Here is a 17,053-nt window from a genome sequence, read left to right as displayed (position 1 = left end):
ACTTTGCAGCAGGTCACAGAGAAAAATGCTCCTAGTTTTTTAACATAATCCAATAATTTGGTTTAATATAAAGAAATGAGTTTTTACGCAGCACTGTATGTCAATGGAATGGGTAATATGTTAATACGCACCTTTTTAAACTGAATCAAGGGAAAAACAAACCATAACTACAAAAAACATGGATATCATTTTGTCATTGAAAAGCCTAAAGACTTTAAAAAAAATGGAAGAGAAGCCAGCGAACATTCATTTTGCCCTAATGAATCAGATTAAAGGAAACTCAAAGGAACATGTTGAGAAGAGTCAATGTGCTGTCACTGCTGCTCATTGAGTCAGGGCTTGTTAAAGAGCCGGACATTGATGATTTATTGGATGGGTTTGCCAAGTGAGAAGGGAGGAAAGAAGCCAAGCATCTACTCGTAATTGATTGTGTACTGTATAATGTATGGAGTAGGGATCTGCTTAGTTTCCTGCCCAGGGGGTCAGAGGATGGAATAATCTGCCGGCGCATGCTTGTGACAGACTCAGGAATAAGTTTGGTTAAACTTGAAGTTTCTAATAGACAGTGAATTTTTTATTTATTTATATAATACATTTTATATTTATTATATACTTTATATTATATTTATTACATTACATTACATATTCATTCATTTCTTTCTTTATTTAATGGATTTTATTAGCATGCATATTTTATAAGGAGGTTAGAGCAAAAATTATTAAAAAAGAAATAAATTAAAAAAGAAAAATAAATAATATAAAAAAGTCTGAAATTAAATCAATGTATACTTTTATAATTTGAGAACTAATGCACAAGTACAGTAGCGCTGGCTCTGTTTGTGTCTCATTGGCAGAACTAAAAGTTTTTTTTTTCCTTCTGTCAGTCTGATCATTCCTAATGTCAAGTATGAGATTAGACACGTGCAATCTTCAAACAGTTTTGTCACTCGGATGCTTCATTATTCCTGTCACCTCGTGACATCTTTGTCTTTTTGTTGTTCCTTGAGTGCGTTTTAACTCGGAGGCTTCATCACTGCTGTCACTTCGGTTTATACTCCTGCACTGCAAACGTAGAGGAAGACATAGTGCAATAATGGATTGCTTTGAAAGAAATCAGCCAAGGAAAAAAAAAGAAAGGAAAAAAAAAGCCTTAATTAGTTAGAGTAGAAACCTTTGTGGATAGGTGTGGAGGAAGACTTGGGAGGAGAGCGGAGTGTCAACAGAGCTCTGGGTGCACATTTATTTTTACTGCACCCTTAGCACACTTGTGTGTGTGTGTGTGTGTGTGTGAGTGTGGGTATAATGTGATTTTCAAGCTCTGCCAACTACGCTGCTCTCTCTCCTTCTTTCTCTCTCTCTCTCCTTCTTTCTCTCTCTCTCTCTCTCTCTCTCTCTTTCACACTGAAAGCACAAAGAAACACACATAACTAGACAGACACAGTTCATCCATTCACAACTGATGCTCGACCACGCCCGGCTGCCAATACGATGCACTTAGTTTTTCCCCCCACCATTAGCTTAATTAAATGAAAACATGTCCAGTGTAAGTAACTGTATGAGCATGAGCATAACTGAACATGTTTCATGTAGCTTTATTAACCTTTATTAACCCCTTAAAAATGAAACATCAACAGGAAACGGAGTGCAATACACATGTCTTGTTCTTATTCACTGGATTTGATTCTGCATGATGATTCGAGCAAGAAATAAGTACAGCCTTGCTCTGGCTGTCAGCCCTCATCTGCTTTTTGGCAAATCCAGATGCAATCAATGTGTCCAAACAATAAAACTAACGGACTTAATAAATAAATAACTAAATAAATAACTCAAATTGAATCAGATAAATGTTCCTTAAGATCTCAGTCTGGATGCTCTTTAAACTGTCCATTATATCACTTACAACACGTCATTAAGCTTTACAGCGCGTAGAATGGGCGGGGAGATATTTATAATTTTATCAAAGTTAAGTTGCTACAATATGCTTTAGAATTACCTTACCACAAGTATGTTAAATCCGTGCCCTTGAATTGTATGTGCAGCTACGGTATATTAACCATGTTTTCAGAAAGAGCTGCTGTCTGATCACTTTTATATACCAGTGTGGACAGTCAGTCCTAAACATTAGATTTCTGAAACAAATCAAATCGGATTTTCCTGCTGGCTAAACAACGCCTAAAACAACCCAAAAGCAGGATGCAATTAAAACAGCACAACCATGCAACATGCACCAATTACCTGCGCAAACCACCCGACATTAGCGAATACATGTCAAAACACAGATCTGTATACATGACACACACTGGACACAAATTGTGCATGGCTCAGTAAAAAACATCACTCATCTGTAGTGATCACTCATCTGTAGTAGTCATTTGAAATGTGAAAAATATCACATGATCCTGAACAAAGATACACTATAAAGCCATTAAGGATTTATTAAGTAGTTTAAACACAAAAAAAAATGGATTTTAAACGACAAAGTAAGTCGGTATGCAGTACCGGAAAGAGGGAAGCCACATTTAAGACCAGTCATAGAAGCATTCCCAGCAAGAAAACACATCTGATAATGTTGTCATCATAAATCACCCTTTTTTTTCTTAGTAATTCCAATTTGCCTCTGAACCATTGGAATAAGAGATTGCATTCTCATAGCTTTCCAAACACCAAACAAATCCTGTATCCTTGGTTTATTCTCCTCACCTCTTTTTGGTATACAGTAACTTCTAACTCAAGGCTGAATTACAAATCCTTCTCTAACCCCTGATCAAGGACACTACTAGGTGGGTGAATTATGCACCCTATATAGTGCACTTAGAGTAGCTTTCCTTTTAACGCTATTTGGGATTGAATCCTGGAACTCCAGAAGATAGCTGATATTATAAAGCGAAATAAGTGGGAATATAAAGAAAAGCTTAGGAGATTTACATTTATTTTGAAAGCATTATATATAATGCTCATTATAAATACTCATTAGTTCTGAAATGGCATCAATATTGCGATACCAAGCTTGTTGCTTTTATTACCTATTACTACACATATCAGATTTATTTTTTAAATGTATTTTTTTTACCTTTTTTTTATGTGCGTCTTTATGATGGGTAAAGCTTCGCACATTGTTTGATTTCACTTACAGCTGCCCTAAATCATACAAGGAGAAAACAAAACTTCTCAGATTTTCCAGCTCAGTGTTACAGGTTATTGTAAATGTCAAGTAAAAACACTTATCTGGTGATCTTTTTCCATCAGATAAATAAATAAATAAGTTTTTACCTTCTTTAGTCAGGTTCTTAAAAATGACAGTTTAAATGCAGTTTACTTTCCAAATCGAGCCAGGTCTTGTGTATGAAATATAGTTTTAAGTGAATGTGAACACATCTGTTATTTACAATCAGCAGATATATGAATAATAATTATAATACAGATAATACAATAACTGAAAAAATGTGCCACCGACATATGTTTGATACTAGTGGTGTTCTAAACAAGTCTTAAACATGAACACACTAAAAGATTTATTCATTAATTTTTAATGACTGCCTGGTCAGGGTCACGGTGGGCTTTTAATTTAGCCTATACAGTATTTTGGGAAATAAAGTAGAACCAACTAAGTACATTAGAACAAATCACATGCTGGTACAAACAAAATACTAACAACATGTTCACTTCTGGTTTCAACCTAAATACGAATACAAAGAATTGAAGCGCTAAACAGATACAGACAGTGGCATCGCATGACACCCATACTATATAAGCTGGTGGTCATCCCGATCATTTCAAATCTGTGGTAGTACTAAAGTCAAGGTGAGAGGATTTTCCTTCCAATCATTCTGTCACTCATGCAATAGGCTTGATCAGTTCTATCACCTTGAGCACTTATTAAGCTGCTTGGACGAGCTGACAAATGTCTATAAGGATTTAACCCAAGTCCAGTCACCTTGGCTTATTTTTTTACAACTGAGTGCAAGTGTGTGACAATGTTAGAGCAGTTATGATTTTCATAATGTCAGAATGGGAGAATGAGAGAATGAGAACAGCAGTTATTGCTTTGTTTGCAATCAAACTTTCGAGCATGACTGCTTGATGGCGCTTCCTGCTGACCCCTAAGAAAATGCAGTCCCTAACATTACTCTCTGTCAGTCTCCTTGACTAACCCAAAGCTTTTGTCTCTGTGTGTGTTTTTTTTTTTTGCATCATCAGTGGGAGGAGGTTAGCGGCTACGATGAGAACCTAAACACCATCCGCACGTACCAAGTGTGCAACGTGTTCGAGTCAAGCCAAAACAACTGGTTAGTGACCACGTTTGTGCGCCGCCGCGCTGCCCAGCGCGTGTACGTGGAGATGCGCTTTACAGTACGCGATTGCAGCAGCATCCCACGTGTCCCCGGCTCCTGCAAAGAGACATTCAACCTGTACTACTACGAGAGCGACCAGGTGATCGCCACCAAGGGGGCCACGTTCTGGACAGAGGCGCCCTACCTCAAAGTGGACACCATTGCTGCCGACGAGAGCTTCTCTCAGGTGGACTTCGGTGGACGCCTCATGAAAGTCAATACAGAGGTGCGCAGCTTTGGTCCGCTTTCCAAAAATGGCTTCTACCTGGCCTTCCAGGACTACGGAGCATGCATGTCACTGCTGTCCGTGCGTGTCTTCTACAAGAAGTGCCCGAGCGTTGTGCAAAACTTTGCAGTTTTCCCAGAGACTACAACTGGTGCTGAGAGCACATCGCTGGTGATCGCTCGGGGTTCCTGCATCCCAAACTCAGAAGAGGCTGACGTGCCCATCAAACTGTACTGCAACGGCGATGGCGAGTGGATGGTGCCCATCGGTGGCTGCACCTGTAAGGCTGGCTTTGAGCCCGACAACGGCAATATCTGCAGAGGTAAGAGGCCAGCAGTTGGCCGTGGTTATTCTTGGATTCACTACCATACTTTAATTTTATCAGCTGAAAAAACATGTTTTCAGTTCGCTGTAGTTAAAGACTTGGCGCCTTTAATGCATAATGTATAGGGAAGTAATTAAAGAACCATAAAACTGGCATTTAATATGTTTTCACATAAAATTTATTATGCATTACTAATTTTCAGCCTTAGCATTTTGGCAGAATTCCCAAGTTTGCATATTAATCCTTTGACACTACTGTACATTACCCACAAACATTACAAAAACTTCATGAAGCTATTAGGGGACTAGTCCAGTTTGAGAGCTTAAAATGCAAATGTTTTGATGCCCTCTTACTTACCTACTGTTTATGGAAAAATATAATAAACCAAGTAAAAAATATATATAACGGTTACATACCGTATGTATTTATCTATCAATGTATACACACCTCTGACCAGTTTGTTTCAGAACGTTACTACTGTATGACCAGTTCAAGACCAAGAATGTCACAGTAGTGTTGGGCTTTCAAGGATTTCTTTAAATTGCTCTTTCTAGGGCAAAAAAGACTATATAACTATTTTTTTTAAGAAAAGCCCAATAATTACACACTGTTTAACATATTTTCTGTTTAACAGGTTTTCTGATATCAACACAGAGCCTTAATTTTACATACATGATGAAAATACACAAGCACTTACTAAGATTATTGCCTCTCAACATGACAGACTATAGCTTTCCAAGATGGTAGCTTTTCTGTGCCAGTATACATACTGTACTTATCGGACTGACCAACACACAGTATAATTTAAGAGTCCAAGGTGCAGGTCTATGTTAGATTAACAGAAGTCAGAATGTTGCTCAGAGGTTTGCGTAGAGGAAGTTATTGAGAGATGTATCCACTTTGATATGATCTTGAAGAAGACCCAATGTAGAACCCTTGGATTGTCCAGGGACTACCACTAATTGGATTGGAAAAAGTCTGGAACCACCATGGCACAGACATGCCAGATACTGAAGGCTGCTGAAACAGCAGTGGCACTGTGTAAGAGTTTTATACCACAATGGGCTAAAAGGCTGCCATCCAAGAAAGAAGCTCCTAATCCAAAGTCAGCACTTTTAAGCTCAACTAAAGCTTTTAGTTGACAACATGGTAAAAAAAAAAAGTATACACAACTTAATTTAAAAAATGCAACATATTAGTATAATGTTATGTAATGTACTGTAATGTAATGTAATATAATTTAATCAGCCAAGAACACTATGCCAGCTGATAAGCATGGTGATGGTAGCATCATGCATTGGATCTGTTTTTGCTGCCATTGGAACTGGTGCATTGCATAAAGTGGATAGGATGATAAAGAAGGCGGGGTACGAAACCTCAAATTGTGTTAGCCATGGTTGAAATTTGGACAAAATCAGGTGTTTTAACAGTTAGAAAAGTAGTCATATACTTAACCAGAAAACCAACAGAATCTTGTTAATAGTTACCAAAAGCATCAGTATATTATATAGTATTTTGACTATCTACTGTATCAATCTGACTGGCTTGAAACATAAAATATAAATAGTGGATAAATGTTTATCCACTTCCCTTCAGATAGCATAGATCCTCTCGAAGAGACTCAAACACATTCACTTAAACACATTCAAACCTAAGGCAAACCGGCAATGACTCATAACCTAAAGTCTAACTTCTAAACTGACTCAGTTTTTCACTTTCCGAATGTTTCTTTAGATATCTGTCTATCTCTTTCTATCGCTCTCGCACACCCACACAGTCATATTTTGTCTCCCTAGGTCTTGTGATTATATATCTGATCCTTCACTTTGGACCTGTGCTGCCATATTGAATCCCCCAGGCCTGTCTGTGATGCACAAACTGAGCATGCTCAGAGCTGATAAGATTGATTGACAGACATCTGCTGTGATCAATACTCAGATAGAGAGAAAAAAAACTAAAAGAACGGAGCAATCCTAGGGCTGGGAGAGGTCAGTGTTGAAAAGCATAGCGGACATGTGTGCATTGACTCCCACACAGTGGCACCTAGTCTATTCTAGTCCTCAGGCAAGGTTTTCTTATCACCGGAGAGATGTGCTGGACAAACTGTACAAAGACATAAAAAAGAAAGCTCTTTCTGCTCAGAGCACCTTTTACACAAGCCGGATTTAACACACAGTGCATTCAACACAACTTAGTGTAGGAGAACTAGTGCTTTGGGAGTGTTTAGGGGGGTGTTTGGATGACAAGGGGACTATAAAATCCCTTAAGCGTAACGCTAAAATGCAACTATTTCGAATATTAAGCGTTTGAAGCCTTTTAAATATTAATCAGCCAATAGCTTAGTTTTGCATTACCATAGAGAGGACGAAAGTTAGCAACCGTTTGTGTATCTTATCAACTATGTAAGAAAGAATCTGGATTCTTAAAGTATAATATAATGATGTTTTTAAACCTGTTTATCTAACAGTAGTCCATCTTAGATCTGAAAAAAAAAAAAAAGGGAAAATTAAATAAACCTCTATTAAAAAAAAAAAAAAAAAGGAAAACAAAAAGTGGCAAAATGTGCAGTTCCACAAATCTCCACTGGGGGCAGGCCCAAAAACTCAGCCTGCTACAAAAATGCTACCTGTCTGCCATACATCGCTTTAGCTAACTGAAATTGTGAGGGTAAAGATGACGGCATTTAATCAAATGTGAAGTAATGTTAGAATATAAATTAACTATGGTCACCCCAGCATTTAAGCTACGTTAAAGCTAAGCTAGCTAGATTGTAGTAACTGAGATCAACAGTCGTGTTTCAGCTAAGCTCCATTCATTCGACCCATTAATCAATATTAAGGCGGAGTCTGCTCCTGCCAAGATGGTAGCGACCAGAACTCTCACAGGTAACATCACAGGTAAGGTTTTATGGGTGACGACATGAAGGATCCAGTATTTATACTGTCTGTAACTGTATAATAATATTATTATATTATATATTACTATATATAATATTACTCTTTATCTATATTCAATATTAATAACCATATAAAATATTGGCATGTCTGATGAATGGCAGATTCGTTCCTAAACCTAAGCCAGTTTATAGCAGTCCTGATCTCACTGGAAAGCAGCAAGTAGGTGGCATTGGACACAAAAATTATATATATACAGTGTATATATATATATATATATATATATACCTACTTGCTGCTTTCCAGACTTCTATGTTTTCTTGGAAAACGTTTCATAATATGAATTGATTTTTTGATTTTAGCTGAAAGAAGAACAATAAATACAATATCTGACTTTTTAACATTCTCAGATTTCTTTTTATTTAAAAAAAATAATAATAATAAAATTTAGTAAGGAAGTGATGATCAAGGCTTTAGGCTGCTGATCAGAGGATCATGAGTTCAAGCCCCAGTACTACAAAGATACCCCTGCTGGGCCTTTGAGCCAGGGTCTTGACCTGAAGTATTGGATCAGGGCTAACCTAGTGCTCTGGCCTCAACTTCCTAACAAACCCACATGTGTGAAGAACAGAAATTTAGTGCTCTGTATATGAAAAAAAAAACTTTTTTTGTGTGTTACTTGCAGCTTACATGAACAAGTTTAAACATGGATTATTTTTTCCTAGGCCATGATATTAAACACACATGCGCTCAATAGTAAAGCAATATTTTAACGATATACCAACAATGAACATAGTTCCATTTTATTCTATTAGTTACTTTGTAGGTGACTTTTTGTTTTAATTGTACCACGAAGCTTTTAGTTTGTGTGTGTGTGTGTGTGTGTGTGTAAAAGAGAGTGCGAGTGTGTGAGTGTGTGTGTGTAAAGAAGCTGGAGCAGTGCCTCTTTTCTTCCCTATTAATGATGTTTTGCACAGCAGGTCTCTCCTAATTAGCTCTACTTTGATCTGAAGGCTGCTGTAACGTGGTTTGATGTGGTAATGTACTGCAGAAAGGACTGAAGTGCCCGAACAGCTAGCCAAGCTACAATAAAGATTTAAAAGGTTTACTGACATTATAAAGCTGGCATTATGTCTGCTTTAATGTTTAATAGCTTGTTCTACTCATTATTGGTTGTCTTTGCATCCAGTAAGATCACGATGACCTTTTTTTAAATTTATATATATGTATACAATGAGGGTAGTATTTCTACCTGTATGTCTCTTCACACACACACACACACACACACACACACACACACACACACGCCCTCACATGGAAATCCGAGTCGTCAGTATTCTGTTCCTTCTTAGAGGAAAGTGAATACGCCTTAACAGGTGTAAGTGTGCATACGTGTTATTCATTCCTGCAGCCCTTCCAGATGTTGTGTCAGATAAGATCACCCCCTTCGAGGCGAGTCTGGACAATCACCGCCGGCTCGATTTCAATAAAGCTCCCACGTCCCCGACTCTAAGCACGGCTCTCGATGTGGTGGCCATGTCAGATTAACGACTCTGCAGTCGCGCCCGGCTTTGTTCGTGAGTAATGGAGGAAGCTGCGTCCAGGCCATTTTGAAGCAACACACGCAGATGTGAACATGACACCGATGGTGGTTATTGTGGTCAGGCGTTTGGCTTGTTTATGCCTCGAGCATTCAAACCACTATGGCCACAGGGCTAGATGCCAGGCATATATAGACACACACACAACCACACACACACCATAATTGAATGTGAAGTCTCTCACTGCAGGAGCCGTCTGTGGTCTGATTAATTTGCGTTTGCAGTAAAATAAGGCCAAAGACATACATAATAGTCAGTGTACTAAAACAAAGCATATAATGCAGCAGTAACATATTTTTCAGACCAAGCATGAGTACAAGTGCATGGTTTTTGGTACTCGCCCATACTAAATAACAAATTAACCGAATAATAAATAACCCACTTGGTAGTAATAAATCAGTTTACAGAATGGCCAGGCGGTGGAGACGGTTGCAAGTGAGGCTGGGGTTTATTAAAGTTCAGCCGACAATCAAAAAAAATAAAAAATAAATGTTAAGCAGGAGCAAGGTCAGAAATAGGCAGGAGCTTAGACAATCAGCAAACAACCAGAACAAGACAAAGCCAAATATGTGGAAACCAGGAACAAACAAAGGCAAAAAAACAGAATAGTATAAACAATGAACAAAGTCAGTCAATGATATACTTCACAGGAAGTGTTGTGCACACACTGATCAGCCGTTACATTAAAATGCAAAACGTCTTGCCCAGTATTGTGTATTTTACTCTTGTGCCAACAAGGCAGCTCTGTTCCCCAGGGCGTGGCTCTGCAGGACCTCTGGGTGTGTGCTGTGGTGTTTGGCAGCAGGATGTTAGCAGTGGATCCTTCAGGTGCTGTGTAAAAAAAAAAATGAACCTTTACATTCCCTGGGTGCTCTATTGAACTGGGTTGGCTGCCTTGGGCTCTTCACCTGCAGAGCTCCATAAGCGCCAGACTGTGGTGCATTGGCTGTTCTGGTACCTTTCTATCACGGCCAACATGGACTTTGCAATTTGTACTGCGTCGGCTTTTTTCCTTTGGGATTGGAGTTGGCTCTACACAGGCATGGGTGAGCCTTTGGTGCCCATGATAATGCCAACAGTTTTTAGGGATTTACAGTAACTAATTATAAATGTTAATGTGTTAATGTTTTGTAGTGTTAATGTGATAGCTAATCGGTGTATTGTGGGGTGTAACAGTATGTATTTTCAAATTCACACCGTTCAGTAGAGGACATTGTTATCCGAGTGAATACAGCTTTCCTTTAACTAGTGCTGTGTGATTAAATTAATTTAATTAATGCAAATGAATGGAAATGAGCCCTATGCACCGGATAGATGCACAGTGCACCAAACCTTGCACCTCTTCTTCTTGGTTAAATTTCCCCACATGCCTTCATTGTGGGGAGATGTTATTAAAATCTGATGACACCATACGGTCTGATTTTTTTCAACAAGAGTAATTGCTTGACAGTGCTGAAGTGCTGGTGAGATTATTAATTAATAAATAAATAAATAAATAAAATTAATTCAAAGTTTCAATCTGCAGATAGTCCTGTGTTTATTTGCGCACCCATTGTTTGCATTTGAATTACTGATGAACATGTAGATACAGTATATGGACATGATCACTGAAATAATCATGCAATTAAAAGAGGAAACAGTATATACTTAGACATTTATTCTTGCATGTTTACCCTCCTGCTTACTAGTCGAATAAGTCACTATGCCACAACTTCATGTATTGCAGCACTCCTCATGCTTTCAGATGGTAACACTGTGTCTATTTCTATTTTAAAATGACAACCAATTTCTCCTCGAGGACCCGGGCTGAGATCTACCTGCTGTAGCTAATTGATCTTAATTGATGTGTATTAGCTAGTATACGGGGAAAATCGACTCAGTTATGTATTGCAAATCTTTTTGGTGGCGAATTACGTGTCACCACAATGTCTAAAGAATGAATTGTTTTAAAAAATAGTTTCATTTATATATGTGGCAATACTGTATATTGCAGTTCATCGATAATCCTATAGGGTTGGGCAGTCTAAACAGTTCAGCAGCACAGCGTCCTGTGGGTTAGAATCGTAACAAAATCGAAAACAAAATTCATCTCATAGCAGAAATATTATAAAATTGCGGCACTTACAGAATAGCAATACAAATTGAATCGGCAGATTGGTATCGTGACAATATCGTATCAGGCGGTGATTCTCATCCCTATTAAGTATTGACATGAATTTGTATGGAAAGCACCTATACATGCTTATTATTATTTACGTACTGTGATTTTTTTTATTATTTACTTATGTGCAACAGTATGCCTTGCTGTGTGAGAATAGTTGAATCTCACGAACAACATTGTCTCTATAGGGATTTGTTTCTCACCCAACCGCTGGCAATTAATCCCTCGTCATGAGATGTTTTTTTTATTTATTTATCATTTTTTTGTGCTTATGATGTTTTACTAGGTTACTTGTATTGCAGACAGTGTAGTTCATCCTTTTGATGTTTTATCCTTTACCCTTTTCATATTTTTGCAGGCAGGAGTTTCTGCTTTGCTTTTCTTACCATCATTAAATGTTCATTACATCCAAATTGCTGCCCTTTTGTGTTCTGTCCATTAACGCTACAATAACGTCTACTAGGCTCTCATATTATTCACTCACATAAGCTTAAAAAAAGAAAAAGGAGTAAAAATCTTCAATGTGCTGCAACAGATGTGCGCATGCTGTGTTAAATGGGACACGCACACATTTTATGGGAAGTGATCCACCAAATGTTAATTCAGGATCCTGTGAGACAAAAACGCTTCAGGCTTCAGTGAACCATTAACATCGTACATTCATTACTGAAAAGCTGTCAGCGGTCAGATTTATGGAGACTTTTCCATCTAGAGATCAAGTGTCTTTGTGCCTAGATTGAGGTTTTTAAAAGATCCAGTAATTAAAATATACAGTCGGAATGGAAAAGTAGAAGGCGGCATGGTGCCTTAGTGGTCAGTACTGTCACCTTGGCTCTTCAGTTTCTGAGTTCGCTTCCCGTGTTGGGTCTGTGTGCATGGAGTTTGCCTGTTCTTTCAGTGCTTTGTGGGTTTCCTCCGGGTTCTCTCGGTTTCCTCCCATAGTCAAAAGACATGCAGATTAGGCTAATTGGTGTTCCCAAATTGCCCTGAATAAATACAATGGTCATCATTGGCCTCCAAGGTCCCTAGTTGGTCTACAGAGTTTCCCGAGATTGATAGATGGAAAAGTAGAACCAGGTAGAACGGAAAAAGAATTAAAAGAAATCTAACCTACTGTAGTGTTGCCCCTGGGTATCAAACAGAAAAGCAGCTCCAGATGAAACAGAAAGAATTTCACGTATGGCACAGCAACAAGTTTTAATTCAACCGATCCACTTCATTTCCTGCCAAATACTTGCCGGAGAAATGAGGCGCCCCACTGTTTCCTTTCTATCTGTCTGTCGGTTTCTCTTTGCCTCCTAGATCTCTTGTTTTGCTGTCTCTGTATCTCTTGCTCTCTTTCTCTCTCCCTAGGAGGTGAGAGAAACAAAGCCGCGGAGTGCAGACACTAAATCAAGAGACCCTTTTTAGTTGCTGGCTAATTATAGAGAGTGTGCACAAACAGACGCCTCTTCCTTGTCTCCAGCAGGTCACTTTTAAAAAAATATATATATATTATCTATTTATTTATTCATTTTGACGCACCCTCCGAGAGATATGTGCAGGCTGTCGGCTCAGCGGTTTCCTGCAGCTCAGGCTCATGGATAAGCCGGGGTTCTTGATGAAAGACGAACCAATACATCAAGCCATTATGAAAATCAATCCGTAGCATCGGCTTGAAGAAAAATATTTCCTGGTTTTAATTCATTCAGTTGGTTGCAATTAAATGATGCTGAGTGTACGCCACAGTATTTCTATCCTCAGGGTAAAAGTGGATTGTGGAATGTGACCAATTACAAATATGTAGCCACTGGTTTTCTTTTTGTTTTGTTTTTTTTCTTTGTCACAAAGGTTCACAGAGGATTCTGGTTGAAACTAATAGTGCGCATTGGGATTGAGATCCCACAGGGCACAGCAAAAAATGTTGCCAGAGTGCGTGAGCACATTCATGTGTTCATTTATTCATGCTTAGTAACAGCCTGATCAGTTTCTCAATAATTCAAACTACACCGATCAGACGTACCATTAAAATCACATGAATAATGTTGATTATCTCTTACCATTCACTCCTGTCAAGGGGTGGGATATACAGTATTACTGTAGGCAGCAAGTGAACTGTCAGGTTTCGAAGTTAAGGTGCTAAAAGCAGGAAAAATAGGCACGCGTATACTGTAAGGATCTGAGACCTTGACAAGGGCCAGATTGTAATGGCCAAATAGCCGAACTTCTGTACAATTTCTGATATGCATGGATTAGAACCTATCAAAAGTAGCCAAAGAAGGACAACTAGTGAACTGGTGCACAAGTCTTGGATCTCCAAGTCTCATTGGGAAACATTCGGGCCAATCCAACAACACAATTAGCTAATTTTTTTTAGACACAGACTGATCAGAGTGCACATGCTGACCCCTGTCCACTGCCGAAAGATCCTACAATAGAGACATGAACATCATAACTGGATCATGGACTGGTCTGATGAATCAAGTTTTCATTAAGATTATGTGGATGGCAGGGTGTGTTTCTCATTTTCCTGGGCAATAGATGGCACCCTGATGCACTGTGGGAAGAAGGCATGCCAGTAAAGACAGAGTGACACACTGGGCAATGTTCTGATGAAATTCCCTGGACCTTGCATTCATTCGTGTTACTTTAACACATAGCACTTAGACATTACCTCTTTCAGCAGGATAACACCCTGTTGCACTGCAAACCCATTTAGGGATGTAATGCAGAACATGATGAAGAGTTCAAGGTCTTAACTTGAACTCCAAATTTGAAGCCCCACTTCGCAACTTTCATGACCTGATGCTAACACCTTGGTGCCACATACAGTATCACAGCACACACAGTTCATCTCTTGATGGTTCTGAATTGTTCTGGTGACACAAGATGAACCTACACAGCATTAGGCAGGTGATTTTATTGTTATCGGTGTATACTACAAGTCTCATCGTCTATACGGCTTTATCCTGTATTCAGGGTCACGGGGGTCTGGGGCCTATTCCAGGAGACTTGGGGCACGAGGACACATACTGTACATACACACACTACGGACAATTTGGGAATGCCAGTTAGCCTAATTTGCAGGTCTTTGGACTGTTGGAGGAAACCGGTTTACCTGGAGGAAACCCACTAGGCACAGGGAGAACATGCAAACTCCTTTCACAAAGAGACGGGAATCGAAACTGGCCGGGAATCGAATCCAGACCCTGGAGGTGCAAGGCGACAGTGCTAACCACTACACCACCGTGCCACCCCTAACAAAGGCAAATTAATTAAATAACGTCTAAATGAAAAAGCAGCTCTTTTATCTACATTTAACAGAAGTTAAGAATCCAAGCGATGTAGCTGAAGTTGAGGAATTGTTGGACAGTATTTACAGAACGTTCAGACAGTGCTGGGATTTCTACATCTACAATAGGATGTTTTAGATGAAAGAGAGAACCTTATGGTTTAGGCCACACCCAGTTGAGTTTAAATCTGAATACAGATAAGGATATTTATAGCACTAAAAATATACAGATTAAGATGGTTGCATTGTGTTTCTCGCCTGACATGCAGAAGGCTCGGGTTCGATTTCCAGTCAACGCTCATACCCCAGCGACTGGATGCAGTGCCGGTCCCAAGCCCGAATAAAATGGAAGGGTTGCATCAGGAAGGGCATCTGGCGTAAAACGTGTGCCAAGCTTGTATACGCATTGAATAGTCCACTGTCGCTCCCCTTTGCCAGGAGCATAAAAAGCCAAAAACAAACTGCGTACATATCTTTTGAATATTACAATTTAATGCAGTCGGTTTTTTTATTACTCATTGTAGTATTAATTTTTTTGGGTCTTATTAGTTCTGATTATCTTTTTTCCAAGCTTGACCGTCAGAATGATGCTCATAAGTCCCTCACAGCCATACCGTCTTTCACATCATCACTCAACACTACGTAAGGTTTAGAGTCATAATCTGCAGCATTAATGATCAACACTAGCTAGCAGCCCTTACCTGAGTTCTAGAAAAACTGGTATTTTTTCATTAACAAATTTGAAATAATATAAAAAAACAATATACTGTAGTTTATGCTCATATAAAAAAAACTCCGGCATTACTTTATCCCAAAATTAGATTTAGTTTCAGCTTCAGCTCGCTAGCCATATGGTGATCTCAGAAACAGATGTTCGCTTGTGAAGTCTGGACCTGATCAGAATCTGAGGACTGACTTTGCTACAACTGCTCTGCATCCGGCAGATGATGTATGTATTGTGGTTTGTTCGAGTGGCATTTCGTGTATTGCCACACTGACTACAGAATCCATTGTAGTGCTTTGAATTGTGGCCTCCCACCTCGAGGGTCAGGGGTTCGATGCCTGCCTGGGGTAGGTGTTTGTGTAGTTTCCTCCTACACTTCAAAGATATGCTGAGTAGGCTAATTGGTGTTTCCACATCCCCTGTAGTGTGTGAGTGAAAGTGTGAGAGTATGTGTGTGTGCTTGTATGCCCTACGATGCATTGGCACCCCATCAAAGGTGTACCTCACCTCTTGCCAAAAGTTCCCTGGGATAGGTTTCCTGTGATGCTGTACAGGATAAATCATATAGAGAAGAAGTGAAAGTGAGTGAGTGTTGACATTTAAGGTGGCAAAACCTTGCTGTTCCTATAGGTAAAATGCTACAGTACAGGGGCATGCTCTAAACTATTTACTTCTTCGCAAACAAACTGGTTGCAACGTTTGTTTAGAATGGTAACAAAATTGTGATATCAACAAAATGCAATAGAAATCAAATCAAATCAAATCATAAGTTCGGTATTCTGATAATATTGTATCGTTCCCATCTCTAGTTAGTATGATCTGGGATACCAGTTGTTTGTTTACAGAATATATATATATATATATTATAATGTATAGATTAGGCCCTTATAAACCTCTTTTATAGAAGAAAACACTAACATGACGGGACAAAAGATTATGTGATCTGAGAAAGAGAAAACATCATTTGCTGTTGTGATACCCATGCTGTATGCATGAGACAATAAACCCAGCGTTATGTGGCTCAGCAGCGAAAAAATTCTTTACGCTCTCTGTTTTAGCAACGTTCGACTTGTTCGCTCTCGATCCTCCAAAGGAATCATTAATGTGAAGTAATCATTAATTAATATGAACAGACTGAAATGTTGTTCAAATGCAGAATCAGCTAATTGCTTTGTAGCCAGAGCTCCAGAGGTGGGAATTATAAAAAAAATAAAAAAAAAAAAACTACAATAAATTTAAGTCTGATTTTGAAGTACTTGTATTTAGTTGTTGTGGTTGTTCTTGTTGTTGCACCTGATACTTGTCTGTCCTATATACAGCAGTTTTGAAGATTCATCTCCACTTTCTACTCACTTTCTACACTTCAAACCTTCTTCTTGACATTTCTCTCAATATTTCTAAACTCATAAGGTGACTTTTTAGTATCGGACAGCTTCAAGCAGTCAATCTAAATTCCTGGAAAGCCTTCACACGTCACGCTGAGAGCCCTAACTCCAGCCGCTGCACTCTCCAGGCTTCAC

The 17,053-nt window shown here is 38.9% G+C and overlaps 1 protein-coding gene across 1 annotated transcript in view; it reads left to right on the top strand.

The window, feature by feature from the left end:
* Positions 1 to 17,053, top strand: part of LOC128512981 (ephrin type-B receptor 1-B) — a 355,486-nt gene that overhangs the window by 145,661 nt on the left and 192,772 nt on the right. The window contains exon 3 of the mRNA XM_053486552.1: positions 4,198 to 4,879. Within this exon, the coding sequence (XP_053342527.1) occupies positions 4,198 to 4,879 (682 nt within the window). The remainder of the gene's footprint in view (positions 1 to 4,197; positions 4,880 to 17,053) is intronic.

The sequence above is a fragment of the Clarias gariepinus genome, chromosome 25, assembly GCF_024256425.1.
Source record: "Clarias gariepinus isolate MV-2021 ecotype Netherlands chromosome 25, CGAR_prim_01v2, whole genome shotgun sequence".
Lineage (NCBI taxonomy): Eukaryota > Metazoa > Chordata > Actinopteri > Siluriformes > Clariidae > Clarias > Clarias gariepinus.
This window is presented reverse-complemented; position numbering and strand designations above follow the sequence as displayed.